The sequence below is a fragment of the Amblyomma americanum genome, chromosome 7 (assembly GCF_052857255.1).
Source record: "Amblyomma americanum isolate KBUSLIRL-KWMA chromosome 7, ASM5285725v1, whole genome shotgun sequence".
Lineage (NCBI taxonomy): Eukaryota > Metazoa > Arthropoda > Arachnida > Ixodida > Ixodidae > Amblyomma > Amblyomma americanum.
In genome coordinates this window covers 41,902,831-41,917,556 of record NC_135503.1, presented here as the reverse complement: position 1 = coordinate 41,917,556, position 14,726 = coordinate 41,902,831, and the positions used below count along the sequence as shown (strand labels likewise).

The following is a 14,726-nucleotide window of genomic DNA, read 5'->3' as shown; positions in this document are numbered from 1 at the left end:
TGACAAGTAAACGCGTGTCTTCGAGACAGTCCCAGAGAATTGGCCACGCGCAATCTTCTCCTACATCTGAAAAAAAAAAAAAAACGAACGGCATATAGCTATATACGGCTCTACTTGACGAAGACAACGCGAGATGCTGTTCCCTTGTCCTTATCTTGAGTAGCGGTTTGCCGCATGCCTGGTACAGCACTATAGGCACTCGACGAATTCCGGCTTTCCACCTCAAAGCTCTCGTGAGTATAAGCGCTCTAAGATGCACTATACTCGTACCGAGTTCGTCGTGAAACTAAAGGATCGTTTATTGCGAAACACGTGTGCGGCATGTGTGTTCGCGACCTGGCTACGACGCTGTGACTCGTAATGGACTGCACCTTGCGAAACTGTGTCGAAAGATGCGTACTACAGAACTGTGCAATGGGTTGCACGCAAGCCGCGTCAGAATAGGGCATGATTGATTGACTGGCTGATTTTTAAGTGCACAAAACTCTTTATGGTCTAGGGATTAATTTCGGCAGGCTCAGGTTCTTGACGTACACTCTTTTGCACTTCTCCTCCACCGACACGGGGCAGCCGCAGCCAACACCGACCTCGTGCAAAGCAAGTGAAAGCTATATAACCACCAAGCCACCGCGGCGGTTAAATAAAATATGGTTATGACATCTGTGTACCCTGACACCCGATCTGGTGCTGTAATCAGATGCATGTAGTCTATGCCTATGTGTGAGCCTGCGTATAACGTTCACAACCAGCCTGCGTTCACACAGGCATAGAGTGCAAGTGCACTGTGCCTGTGTGTGAGCTTGCACACTGCTTCCACACAGGCAGCGTACATGAGCACTGTGTCTGTGTGTGAGCTTGCGCACACTGGCCTGCGTTCGCACAACACTAAACATGTGCACTGAGTGTGTGTGAGTTCTCTTACTGCGTTTACACTGGCCTCGGTTCGCACAGGCACAGTAGATGCGCACTGTGTCTGCGTGTGAGTCTGAGTTCACACAAATACACCATATATGCATTGCGCCTTTGTGTGAGCCTTCGTACAGCAATCACGCGGGCAAAGTACAGTCTTGGTCAAAAGTCTTAAGGCCACAGTGTTCAGCTGCAGCGAAATGAATGTTCCTAGAATGCTCCGTGTGGCGGATCATTCAAAACACAAGTCAAGCCAGAAGCTTCTTAACCGCAAGAAGAAACCTTCTGCTAGCATTTCAAGGTGATTCGGTCTTTAATAGTGCCGTAATATGGCTCTGTTATGCGGCTGAAGAGAAAAGCCTTTGGCCGTAAGACTTTTGACCAAGACTGTACATGCCCATTGTGCCTGTGTGAACATACCACGCTTCCACACTGATCGTGCGTTTTTCATTATATAGGTCCCTTATACCTATTTCGAACCCCCTTCTCTCCCCTGATCAGGATAATCAACCGAAATCCTCCTCTGATTAACCTGCTTTATTTTTTTTTTCACACCGGTATAGATAGTGTAATGTCGAGGTGCTCGGCGATCTAATCGTCCGACGTCAGCTCTGTGCGCACGGCGCACACATGCGCAGCCCACGAAATATTAAAAAAAAAACAGCGCCTCACTCGCAAGTATTTGTCCTCTTCATGTGTCTGCAAAAGACCCATTAAGCTATATACTATGTGACAGACAACCCCCGCAGATGTGTGGCCTTCTAGACAATCAACAAGTTCAGAAGATACTCAACAACGTAGTCGTGAGTTCGACCGAGAATGTAAGCGTAGACTTTGTCAAGATCGCGCAGAGCGCCGCTGTTAAACTCATCGAAAACGATACCGAAGACGATTAAGACGCCGAAGTTCGTGATAGGGAAAAAAAAGACAAAACGCAAACAGTGACGGGATACCAAGTTTATTCGCTTGAGCAGAAGCTGCGAGATGAAGACGACAAGCGAGCCGTGATGGCGGATAAGCGAGTGCCTAAGCGTCGGTGTAACAACGATCCGTTTGACTTTGAATGTTTGATATGTGACAAACTTAGGCTCATGAAAGACCTCAGGTATGAAAGACTGGCAGTGCTAACGTCGATGGTAAGATAGTACGTCGTATACAAAGCCGCTATTTTTCCGCGATTCCGCGAAATATCGCGGGTTTTAGAATTTTTCGCGGAATTGTGTGTTAGCAGCCACACACTGGTTTTTGATGACATTCTGTTTGTGGGCATCAGTGGGATCGAACGATAGAATGATAGGAATATTACTGTAGGCTATCTCTGTGTTGGGGCGCGAATTAACGGCAGGATGCCTTATTACTTTTTCAAACTGTTTATTAACAAGGTTAAGTTTAGAGCGATTACATGGGTGCGTACGGTCCAGCGTCCATCTTGCGTCTCCTGTCTTCCTCCCCGGGGTTGCTAGCCGCCTGCTCGCCCAGGGTTGCCGGACAACTGCGCTGTTTCCGCTGCGCGTGCTCGCCGCGCATCGGAAGGTCCGCTAACATTACTAACTTAAAAGTCTGAATTTTCTTGAAAGGTAGAATCTAGTAACGAATTGACTTCTTCCGATGCCTTGAGATACACTCTCACCCTCTGTCCAAGCAAGCTAGCACGTCAAGCGCTGCGTTTCTTGCAGCAATGTACTGATACGCTTGTACAGGAAGAGTCACGATGCTGGCGCCTGTTGAAAGCAATATTACCGTATTCGCAAAAATATAAGGCAAGTTTTTCTTTAATCATCCGCGTCAGAACGCCCTTCGCGTTATATTTCGAACCAAGCCACGAATACAACGAGAATTTATCTTTTTTTATTTCGCTGTTCCGAGATACCCAGAGTGAGCTCAACCACTAGACTAGTTAGCTGCGAGTGGGTGATTGAGGTGAAACGCACGGCAAGCATTGGCGAGAAAGAATTGCTACAAACTGAGAAGGAAGAGAAAGCATTGAAAGTGTCGAAAGCAGTAGGTAAAATAAATAAAGGCCGAACGGGCGCAGAGCTGTCAAAGCACGGAACACGAAGCAGCGAGGCAGGGAGCATGCGGCTCGGCAGGGGGTCTTAACAACGATGCGGTGTGCCTGCGACGCCGCTTCACAAATATCCTCCAGCAAGAAGTTTTTAGATGCGTTTTTTGGAAGCTGAGTTATAAGTAGTCAAAATTTGAATTCCCGCGTCTTCGCGCCTTTCCCTCTCCTCTCGTCACTTATTGCACGCTGAAATGGCGGCGCTCCTCCCCAGCCCCTCGCACTCGCCCCCTCCGCCGGCTGCCGACGCGCGCGAACCAATGCTAGCAGCCCGCTGCTGACGTAACGAGCGCTACATGACGTAACAAGCACGGATGCTGACGTAACGAGCCTGGATTCGGGCGAAAGCCTAGCACCGCAGGTCGCCGCTAGGCGCGGAAGCAGTTTTAAAAACTGTGTTGCTAATTACCGACTCGCTTTTGAGGTCTTGTACGCGTCATGAACGCTCGTCTGTCTGTACCCTGCACACTGCGAGCATTTTATAGACAACCTATAAAAACACCTTTTTCAGGGACCCTTTAAGGCGCGGGAGGCTTGCCGCGGAATATTGCAAATTCTTTGCTCTCACAATTTAAAATTTGCCGGCCCTGAAAATTAGGGGTCTTAATCATTATTGCCATCTTGTATAAGCACAGGAGTTACCGTTGTAATCCGCAGGATCAGTGGTGGTTTCGTTCCACAGCTGCTGCATGGAAAGGCGAGATAATGGGGATGGGTATGGGTGAAGGGTGCTCAACCCCACGCACGCACATACGCACGCACGCACACACGAACGCGCGCGCACACACACACACACACACACACACACACACACACACACACACACACACACACACACACACACACACACACGCACGCACGCACACACACACACACGCACACACACACACACACACACACACACACACACACACACACACACACACACACACACACACACACACACACACACACACACACACACACACACACACACACACACACACACACACACACACACACGTTTTCGTCAAAAGAGGACTATAGGACTATACTGCCAGCGCAGTAAGAGCGCGGGCGTGTACCACAAGGACTGCACAAGGGTACCACGTCTGCGTCCACAGGGGACGCGAGAGATAAAGCGCGTGTAAAGGAGATATGGATTAGGTATAGGGATAAAGATGAAAGCTACGGGGTGCGGGCATAGGGGAGTCTGCGGTTTCCGGAGCTGCAAATATGGTTTAATACCGCCGCACTATATAAATATTTCCTCCAACCTTCTCGGGCCGGAGGACAGGCAGGCGTTACAGTTAGCAGGCGCCCTCGGGGCTTACTCTCACCTCATAACACGCATGCAGAATAACTACCACGAGGAAAAATTTAACAACGTGAGCTGCTCCATTCGCATAACGCATTGGCGAGAATATATCGGAACTTCACGATTGATTAGCTGATTGACTGATGGATTGAATGACCGACTGATCGATCGACTGACTGGACATAACTGATCCATTACCAGCCTGCCTGTAGCAGGCGATGATGTTCCATTCGGGGAATTCTTCCTTTTTTTTCTTGGAAAACTGAGACGTAAAATTGGCGATTACGGAATTCTTACGGAGTTTTAAGGAATCGTAAGAACCAAAATTGTCCCAGTTTTTCCGAACTGCTGGAGTTTTCAAGCTTCTGCATGAAGAACGTACCTGAAATAAGGATCTTAGGGTCTAATTGAGGGAATTTTGGTCACGGCATGGAATACGTTATCGACAGCGAGCGCTATTTCAGCACAGTTCTCCCTGCAGCTTCGCCGCGGTCACTCTGAAAGAAGAATAAAACGCGCAGCGCACTGGCTTATCTCAAGATCTCATCTATAGCAACTCGGTGGCGCCACTGACGAAATGACACGAAAACTCGCAACATTTAAGTCAGCAGCAGGCGAAGAACACGGGCAATACATCACGGCTTTCCAATTCTCGATCACGCGTCACGCAGACCGAAGTTGGGCGTGTCCCGTCACTGGTTTCATTTCTCGTTTACTGCGCTACCTCCTTTCTCTCTTCTATAATAGCCCACGACCCGTGCGAACGCATGCAACGGAGGCCCGTGTGTTTCTCCGATAAGGCGTCGCAGTGGCGGGCCGACCGACCTTCCCGCGGCGCTAGAAAAGGGGCGAGCGCTAGCAGGGGCGTGCTTGCTCTGGGCGCCCGCGGAGTGTTGTCGCGGCGGGCGTTGCTTGTCCTCTTAGCGCCGCGAGCAGGCGTGCGCGAACAACGCAGTCGCTGCCGCACTACGCGCATTCTTGCTGCTGCTCTCCGTTGACGGAATGAGAAGGTGATGCATGGCGGCAGCCCGAAGTTGCGCGCGCAAATTGGCCTCATGCAGCGCCGCGCTGTGCGTCTGGCCGCCTGCAAGGGCGAATGGGCGTGACAGGTACAGCCGCGCAGCGACGAACGTTTACTCTGCGTGTGAACCGAAATATGCAAGCCGTCCGCCAACACTCCCATTAATTAAACCGCGCGCGACTGCGGATTTGCTGCAGTGGGCTAAGGAGGCTGTCACGGGACGTTACTGGCGGCATTTCGGCGTACAGCGCGCAGCTTCAGCGGCGCAGACCGCAGCAAGTGGCGAAAGCCGATTAGACACGCGCGCGGCCTTTCGCCGCGCTCCTAAATGTCGGCAACTGTGGTTTGAGATGAAAAATAAATGTTAGGAAGACAGCACACCGCCCCCCCCCCCCTCCTCCTCCCCCTCCATGACAGCTTGTTACACGTTTTGCTGGCCAGGGCCAGGTCTCAGCTCTCACTTGGGGCTGTCATTGGCATTTCCTGATAAAGGGAAAGGGGACGGCTTCAAGAGGGCTTGGCTTGCGGAAGCCGGCCGCATGACGTATCGCATCTTCCACAGCTTTCACTGGGTAAACAGTATGAGCCCCATTAGGCGAAAATGTCGGCGTGTGTCTCTGCGTGGCCGCCGAGTGAAGCCTCCGGCGCCTGCAGCGAGCGCGAGAACCGACTCCCGACGAAAGGCTACAGGAAATACCTGCATCAGCGAAGGCGGACGTAGTGACTAACGTTTTTAGATTAGGTCGTTGGTATTGACACACCCAAGCGAGCGGCGAGTGAGTCGGGGGGGGGGGGGGGGGGGGGGGGACAAGCGGCGCCGAAAGCGAGCGCGCATCAGCGGATCGCAGCAACGAGCTCGCGCCATCGGCTAATCCAACGCGTCGCGCCAAGAAAAGCGAAATGAGCAACGGCTCTCAACACACTGCGGACACTCGGGTTTCACGTTCGGGTCGTAGCCCATGGGTGTTGGTCTGGAGCTGCCGCAGAACTCGTTTTCGGCCTTCTTACTGTCCCCTCACCTCTTATTTCATTTCTCCATTCTGCCTGCTAACCTTTATTTCCGCTGCCCCAGCTCAGTTGCCTCCGTAGTGATGGCAGATGCCGGGGCTAGCAAAAATCTTTTCCTTTCTATATTTCTTTTTTTTTAGTTTTGAATAAACGCTACTACCACCACACTACCTTCAACAGCCACTTTGCCGGAGGAGGGTAAACCGTCAGTGCCAAGCTTTGCAGTCGCCCAGCTGTGATTTCTCGGAACCGCAACAGCGGTCGACGTAGCTCGTCATCGGGGGGATCGAAGGATGGATGCCCGGTGCGTAAGCGCGCGGGCAGCTGCGTTTGCAGCTTCGTTCCGTGGGAGTCCATGATGGAACGGCGCCCACACGATGCGCTTAGGCTGGGGTTGTGCGTCGCGGACCGCATTGTATAGCAAGTGGTGGCCCAGTGTGCCAACCTCACCGCGCATATAGCTTTCACAGGCGAATCTCGAATCGGTGATGACAGTTCGGCATTTGGGGTCGGAAACCGCGCGGGCATTTGCGACTTCCTCGGCACGATGAGCCCTCTCAGCGCGGAAGGAGAGACCATCGACCTGCGCGTTGCGGTGCACTACCGCCGCCGTGTAGTGGCCCGAACGGGTCGGATCAGCCACATCGACGTAGTAGACACCTGGTTTGGAGTGCACAGCGCCCGCGCTCGAGCTGCGCGACGGCCTTCGTGGAGGTCCGGATTCATATTGCGTGGGACAGGGTCCACCTACAGCCTGTGTCGCCAGCCCTTCGGGATACGAAGAGTTTCGTCCTCCGGAACACAGGGTATACAGTGCGATATTGAGGCGCTTGAGCAGGCGCTGTCCTGGCCCCGTCTGCGCCAAGCGCGTGTGCTGGTTAACGGTGTGGGCATCCCGCAACTCCAGGAAGGTGCAAAGCACCCCCAGACCGAGAAGTCGGTCCGTGGAAGTTGTGATCGGGAGGCCCAACAGCCCGCTTCACCAACGAACGAGCGATCCGCAGGTGGCACAGACACCCTCGCAGTTCTCAGCACTCGGCCAGGTGGCTGGGATATTGGTGGAAAATGCGTCTAGAGGCAATTAGCACAATCGCTTCAAACAGCAGAGGCAGAACGAGTAAATTAGCCCCCAAAAATAAGATTAATGTTTTCCAAACATACCTAAGTGTGATTTACTACTCGTACTCGTGACCTCCAGGTTAGGCAGCGGATGGGCCATGAGCTGTGTAGAAGCTGCATGCGTCTATGATACTTGTTATCGCCATGAAATCACCGAAGCCTTTTACATGCTTGACCTAGTATTAAGAAGTGTCTCAAGCGTGCGTGACGTGCGCAAGGCTGACTACGAATCAGCCCGCACACTAGCTTTCTTTGCAAAGCGGCCACATTGACGACGCATGGCTATCAAGTTCGGCGGCTCAGATTTATCTAGTGGGGCTTTCATATCGTCAGTAACTTCTACAACCCTTATCGACACGACTCGAGGTGACGGGAGTGATGACACTGTCGAGTGATCAGGAGCTTTGATGCGCTCAACATTCAAAACGCATACACGCTTCTTACTACATCTAGTTCGAGTCGATGGCAGCCCTACCCCATGAGCTCGAAGGTAAATTATTCAGCGACACTTCGCGCAAGGAGCTGAAGCTACACGGTGTGCTATTAGGATAATTCCTCCCGGCTCACCTTCGTATATGGCCTTGATTCCCCGCCTCCTATTGAGCAACGTTGGGCGGCCCTTGAGGAACAACACGTTTCTCTCGTACCGGAAGATTGCGCCTAACAGCTGGCCTTTTTGTTCCCTGTTAACCTTCCAGAGGTGTGCAGAGCAGTCGGGAAACCTTGTTTGCAGCGAACCTTTTGCAGGACATGGTCGCCGCTGTGCATGTACGAGCACGTGACTTTTTTCGTGGCCCACGTATTCGACATGAGATGAGGCTCATCATTTTTCTCGCGTAAGAAACGAAGGTTGCAGAAAACGGCCTTTACGTGAGATGGCGCATTTCTATACACTTCCAGTCGCTATTTGGCCTTAGGTGAAGAAAACAGAGAAACTTTTTTTTTTCACGAATTGTAACCTGTCGTGCATCGCGGGGCTAAGCGCTTTCGGACCATCGTCAAAGCACCAAAGCCCGGCCAAAGTGGCATACCCGCCCACAATGAAAACAGTCATATCTTAGTCAAAGCACACGTACCACTAAAGATAGCAGTGAAGTCTGTGCTGAACACAACTTACGCTCAACGACGCGTTCGCCTCAAGCAGACGACGACAATCCGAACGGCTGGAACGCTCGCTTCTGAACGTCCCATATGTGTTGCTGTTGCCTCAGAAGCGACGGCACATACCCACGGTGGGGGACTGGCCAGGGTTTGGAATTTGTCGGCGGGAAGATAAGGTTTCGCATTTGGCTTGACTATTATTGGGCATAAGATGTGTATTCAAGCATAGCAATGCGACTCTTGTCGCGGCAAAGTTTGAAGTGCTGTGAAAGTTTCCATACCAGCCTAATACTTGTGTCAAATTTATTTAAGTGAAAAAATTGACAGACGATTACGATAGTCGGTGATGCGAAACTTGAGCGCAGCTCTACACACGCCACCTGCCACCGCCAGAAGGTGGCGTGTTACGCTGCTACCCTTTGGGATCTTTCCGTGGCAGCCACCTTCCGGCTGTCCATTCCACCGCTCTCGCAGTGGCAGGTGGCGTCTCGCTCTGCTACTATCTGGTTTATAATTGGTTTTTTATAATTGTTTTTTTTTGGGGGGGGCAAAGGAAATGGCGCAGTACCTGTCTCATATATCGTTGGACACCTGAACCGCGCCGTAAGGGAAGGGATAAAGGAGGGAGTGAAAGAAGAAAGGGAGAGAGAGGTGCCGTAGTGGAGGGCTCCGGAATAATTTCGACCACCTGGGGATCTTTAACGTGCACTGACATCGCACAGCACACGGGCGCCTTAGCGTTTTTCCTCCATAAAAACGCAGCCGCCGCGGTCGGGTTCGAACCCGGGAACTCCGGATCAGTAGCCGAGCGCCCTAACCACTGAGCCACCGCGGCGGGTCAAGATCCGGAGGTAGAATCCACGTTTTCAGTCAATAATATCCAAGACAAGTAAGAAGCCTTGTATCCCCGGCATCCCTCGCCGTGGATGAAGTGCTCTCGCATAGACGGTGGCGCTAGCGTTCCCTGTAGGCAATATCGAGAAACTCTATGACGTCCACCACACGACAAATGCCTCACCCATACTTGTCCCACGCCAGCTGAGGGCACTCTATCCCCGCAAACTTCCCAACCTCATGTGCCCATCTGAATCTCTGCCACTTGCCAGACGAATTTCTCTTCGAAACCAGTCAGTTGCCTTATGGCTCGACCGGTTATCCCTTTTCCGTATTACGCCACACTGCCCATATCTATTTCCTCTTCTTGACTCCAGCTGAAACCATTAACTCGAGTTTGTTCGCCAACCAACTACGCTATTCTATTCTTTCCATTCCTGGACTGAATTCATGCTTCTCCGTTATCCTACAAGCAAGAGTACAGGGAAAACAGCAGGCAATTTATAACTTGATAGTATCTACCAAGTGTACTCTACACCGTTCTTATTCTCCAAACTATTTCACTCTCATGCACCCGATCTGTGACCACTGTCTGCCCTAGATATGCAACTGTACACTTGCCGGTTCCAATACCTCGCCGGCCATCGTGAACTATTAGTTTTGTTCCCTTTTTGCACCGGCGAATATTAGTTTTCTTACTATTAATTCGTGCAATACGCAACGCTGAGCCGAGGCCGAAACTTTCCGTACGCAGGAAACCAGCCAGCTGTCTCAACGGCGCTCAAGAAAGATCCCAGACAGAAAGCCTGTACAGCCTCCACAGGCGGACGGCGCAATCAACAGCTCGCCGCTTTCGCACCACGTTTTCCCGCCCCGATCGCGATAAAAAGAGCTAGCTTGGGAAGCAACTGCGAACTTTGTATCAGCATGTTAGGCCACGCAGAGGCAGACGCGAAAACCAAAACCCGAAGCCTTCGCCAACGGAGAGTTCAAAAGTGCACGGCTCGTAACTCACCGCCGCAAGAACCACACGAGCCATCACAGGAACCGCAGGCGCGCCTTACAGAGCTCCCTCGACAGCAAGTACAATAATAAAGTCTCTTGCGCGCAGCTTCCGTTGAATAAGAGCGATGTATATTAAGAAAGTAACATTAATCACCCCGGGGGTCAAGGCGAGATGAAAGCGAGAGGGAATCGGTGCGAGGGCAACAACAGATATCGCGCCTCGGTGTTCGGGGGCCAAGCCAGTTCAAAGCCTCTGGCGTGAAAGTAAGAAAAAGAAATGAATAAATCAATACACTTGTAAAAAGCGAACGGTTGCGATGCGCAGCGACGCCAGGCGCAGTCGCTCGACACTCACGGTTCGGGGAAAGTAACACGCTACCATGTAAATAAACTGCTCTTCGCCTCCTGATTTTTGTTCCCTTTTTGCTTTTTCCGTTGTCTGCCCTCCAGCTCCCGCGCTGCCTCTGCGAGGAAGCAGGGATGATTTAGCGTTAAAGGATCGTACAAAACGCGTACACACGCACAGCCACCAAGACCACGCACGCTCCTCCGGCAAGGGCCGAGAACCCGGGCAGCGGCGTGGCGGGGGCGGTTCCATTCAGCGCAGGGGAAAGCTGAACCGATGGCGCGAACGCGAAGGAACCACCGCGTCACTCTGCTACTCTATGCGAGGCCTGTCTCGCGTGTCCCTACCGCTCGAGGCAACCGGCAGAATTCTGATCAGTTTACTATCAGAGCAGCCACCATATCAGGAAAATGAAAAAAAAAAAAGCTCCGACGGGCTCTTAAAGCACCCATATGCCCAAAGAAGCCGAACATCACAGAATTTTCGGAAGCCCCGTTTTTTGATAGCTTTTGTAATACAGCTGTTAATTTAGCTAGAAAATTTATTTGCAATCCAGCACCATCGACCGAGTTTTAGCACAGATGTACAACCGGGTGCCTGCTGCGCATGCGCTGTAGAGAGGCGGGTCGCTCACGTGGTATTGCGCAACAGTTGCCCCCCCCCCCCCCCCCCCTATATCTGCGCTATGCTAAAATTCCCTTACATCAGTGACTCATCCGTCTAAACTAAATTTAAGGTCTTATGCAGGCTTAACAAATTCCACGCGGTCGTAATAGTTTTTACATGAACACGCAGTCGCACACACGCCCTCATTTCCACCACGCTGCACAGAACAAGCTGCAACGCGAGCCCAGAGAAGAAGCAGAGACTTGCTCCTCGGGAGAAGGGGCCAGCGTGTTCCGACTTTCCTCTCGCGTCCGCCGCCGCCGAAGCGGAGATCGTGCGTGACGAACGAGCCCATCTTTCCACGGAACGTCACGTTCGTGACAAGTGGCCCGCTCACCGAGTGAACCCGAGCATCGCGTCTAGAGCGCCTTTGTTCTACGCTCCTTGTTTACGCCAACGACCTCTGGTGCAGAGTACAGCGGATGCTACCACCCACTCGCGCATCTTTTTTAGCAACACTGGCGTCCGCGGGTAGCCATTCCTTGGTTGTTGCTATGCCGTGTTAGCCCATCCTTCATGTTAAATAACTAGAAAAAACTTCAAAATTTTGTCGTGTTCAGACTACACAGCCACCCAGCGCCGGCTCTCGAATTCTAGACATGCGATTGCACTATGGAGAATTAGGTGCTAGAACAATGCATTCTGCAGTTGTACAAAACAGCATGTGCCCATCAAAAATTTTCCATTTGCTATTCGTCATGAAAACGTTTATTACATTAAGTTAAGGCAGTTAAGTCACAGTGAGAAGGTAGACACCAGGTTCACAGAACCTGGTTAAAACTTTTGTGGTAAAACTTGAACCAGGAACGTCGCCGTGCACACAGGAAAATTAACGGCATCAGCAAGCTTTCATTCACTGTGTTACTTCTGTATTAGTCCACTAAAACTGTACGTGCTTAAAGTCTGCACAGTTACTAAAAAGCGGTTAATACTTACACCCCGAACAAACTTGACACCCCACCCTCAAAAACACCAATGCATGGTACGAAGATAGGCTCAACAACCTGCTAAGCTGAACTTAATTAAAGGCCTGAATTGGGAACAGTTAGGGATAAGAGTTAATGGAGAATAGCTAAATAATCTGCAGTTCACTGATGACACTGCCTTGCTGAGTTTCTTAGGAGATTAATTGCAAAGCATGATCAATGAGTTAAACAGGCAGAGCAGAATACTGGGTCTAAAAATTAACATGCAGAAAACCAAAGCCATGTTCAAGTCTACCAAGGGAACAGCAGTTCACAATTGCTAGAGAGGAGCTGGAAGTGGTAAAAGAATATGTCTACTTAGGGCAGGCAGTGACGGCCGATCTGGATCATTAGAAAGAAATAACTAGAAGAATAAGAATGGGGTGGAGCACATATGGCAGGGTCTCTGAGATCATGAATGGTAGCTTACCAATACCCCTCAAGAGAAAAGTATACAACAGGTGTATGTTACCGGTACTCACCTATGGGGCAGAAACGTGGAGGTTAACGAAAAGGGTTCAGCTTAAGTTAAAAACAACGTAGCGAGCTAAGGAAAGAAAAATGATAGGTGGAACGTTAAGAGACCCGAAGCGGGCAGAGTGGGCGAGGGCAAAAATGCGGGTTAGTGACATCCTAGTCGAAATCAAGAGGAAGAAATGGGCTTGCGCAGGGCATGTAATGTGAAGGCAAGATAACCGCTGGTCCTTGAAAGGGCAACGGAGTGGATTCCAAGAGAAGGCAAGTGTAGCAGGGGCCGGCAGATAGTTAGGTGGGCAGATAAGATGAGAAGTTTGTGGGCATAAGGTGGGCGCAGCCGGCGAAGGACAGGATAAATTGGAGAGACATGGGAAAGGCCTTTGCATTGCAGTGGGCGTAGTCAGGCTACTGCTGCTGCTGATGAAGCTGGCTAGACTATCAGGCAATGTACACAAAAAAGTGCAAGCCCAAAATAGAAGCTTACACACATGAAAAAGGTAGCAAGGTTGACCTGAGGCATATTTATTTGCTCTAGGCTGCTCAAAAATGTACTGGCAGAATGCTTAATATGTTTAATGTAACTGCAATGCTACAAGCCTGCAAAAACAAGAGCATATGCTGTTCCCAAACACAAAAATATACTGTCGCTAGTTCATCAAAATGAAAAAGACGCTGCAATTAGTGTTCTACCAAAAATCCAACTCAAGCTTGTCTGAAGAGCAACATTAATTTTAATTTAGCTGCTAGTCAAAAATACAGGCTCTTCTCTACACTCTTCCCCCACCACCCCATGATCCCTTTCCTCATGGCATGGTCCAAGTGTTTTCTGAGAGTGAGACAGCTACTCTGCCCTTCCTTTCCACATAACCTCTCATCACTTTTTATAGCTCACATCAGCATAAACTTGGTCTGGGCTACAAGTGCCTCCTATGTACTGAAGCTCAAGATCTTTTTTGTTGACAAGTAATGAGGTGCACTGTAGCCAAGTATATCACTGCTAATTCTTTTAATTACAGCTTCTGCACAGACTTAGTTCTCAGTAAGGGGAAGTCTTCCAGTACATTATCCAGGCTTTTACATGAATTTCAATTCAATGTACTATCAGCGTCAAATGAGATCATAGTCGAGGAGGACTGAATTCTTGATTTTCACTCTGACAGCAGAAAGAGCATTGCACGAAAGTGTTGAGTCTGTCTGCATCCCTTCTAATATTTTTGTAATTTTGTATTTGCATTTCTTTTGATGTTTACAGTACATAGCACTTTTCTTGGTGTATACCAAGGGCTGTTTCAAATTTTCTTAAAAACATACAGCTAAAGTCATCTGGGATCCTAAACGCAAAAATAATAAAGAGAACTGCTCGAAAACTGCGCTGTGCCACAAGCCTTTTATTCATCATCATTGATCAATATATTACAAACCACAAAATAAAAAGCACAACTTGCACTTTAGACATAGGGCCACATGTCACCTCTCACCACAAAGGTGAAGCCACTGGAAAGCCACCAAATTAGCGAGGGCAAGCAGTCTTATGCTAAGTCACCATAACTTCTCGAAATAAAAGGATCCTAAAAACACTTCTATTGACTGGAAGTGTTCCGCATCCGCAACACAACTGGCACAGAGGTACACGGCAGTATGCCCTTCTCGGTGATTACCATGTCCACAAACTGGGGTGCCGTGACATCGTACATGAGGTTAAGAAAGCTCAGAGATGGCAAGTCCTTGAAGCCATCAGCCTTAATGTTTGGTGGTAGACTGGATACAAGCTGAGATGTTGGCCCTGCAAAAACAAACAGAATCAGTACATGAACCTATATTTTTTTTTTTCCTAGAAGATTGCACTGCAGTTACTGTTGAGAATAAACAAAGATGTTACTATTTGGCTGCCAATGCTTCACTGCGACCGTGTCAGG

The 14,726-nt window shown here is 50.1% G+C and overlaps 1 protein-coding gene across 2 annotated transcripts in view; it reads right to left on the bottom strand.

The window, feature by feature from the left end:
* Nucleotides 1-14,178: 14,178 nt before the first annotated feature.
* Nucleotides 14,179-14,726, bottom strand: part of eIF2Bdelta (eukaryotic translation initiation factor 2B subunit delta) — a 34,288-nt gene continuing 33,740 nt past the window's right edge. For both annotated transcript variants that reach the window (XM_077631947.1, XM_077631946.1), the window contains exon 14: nt 14,179-14,593. In XM_077631947.1, the coding sequence (XP_077488073.1) occupies nt 14,391-14,593 (203 nt within the window). In that variant the 3' untranslated portion in view covers nt 14,179-14,390. The remainder of the gene's footprint in view (nt 14,594-14,726) is intronic.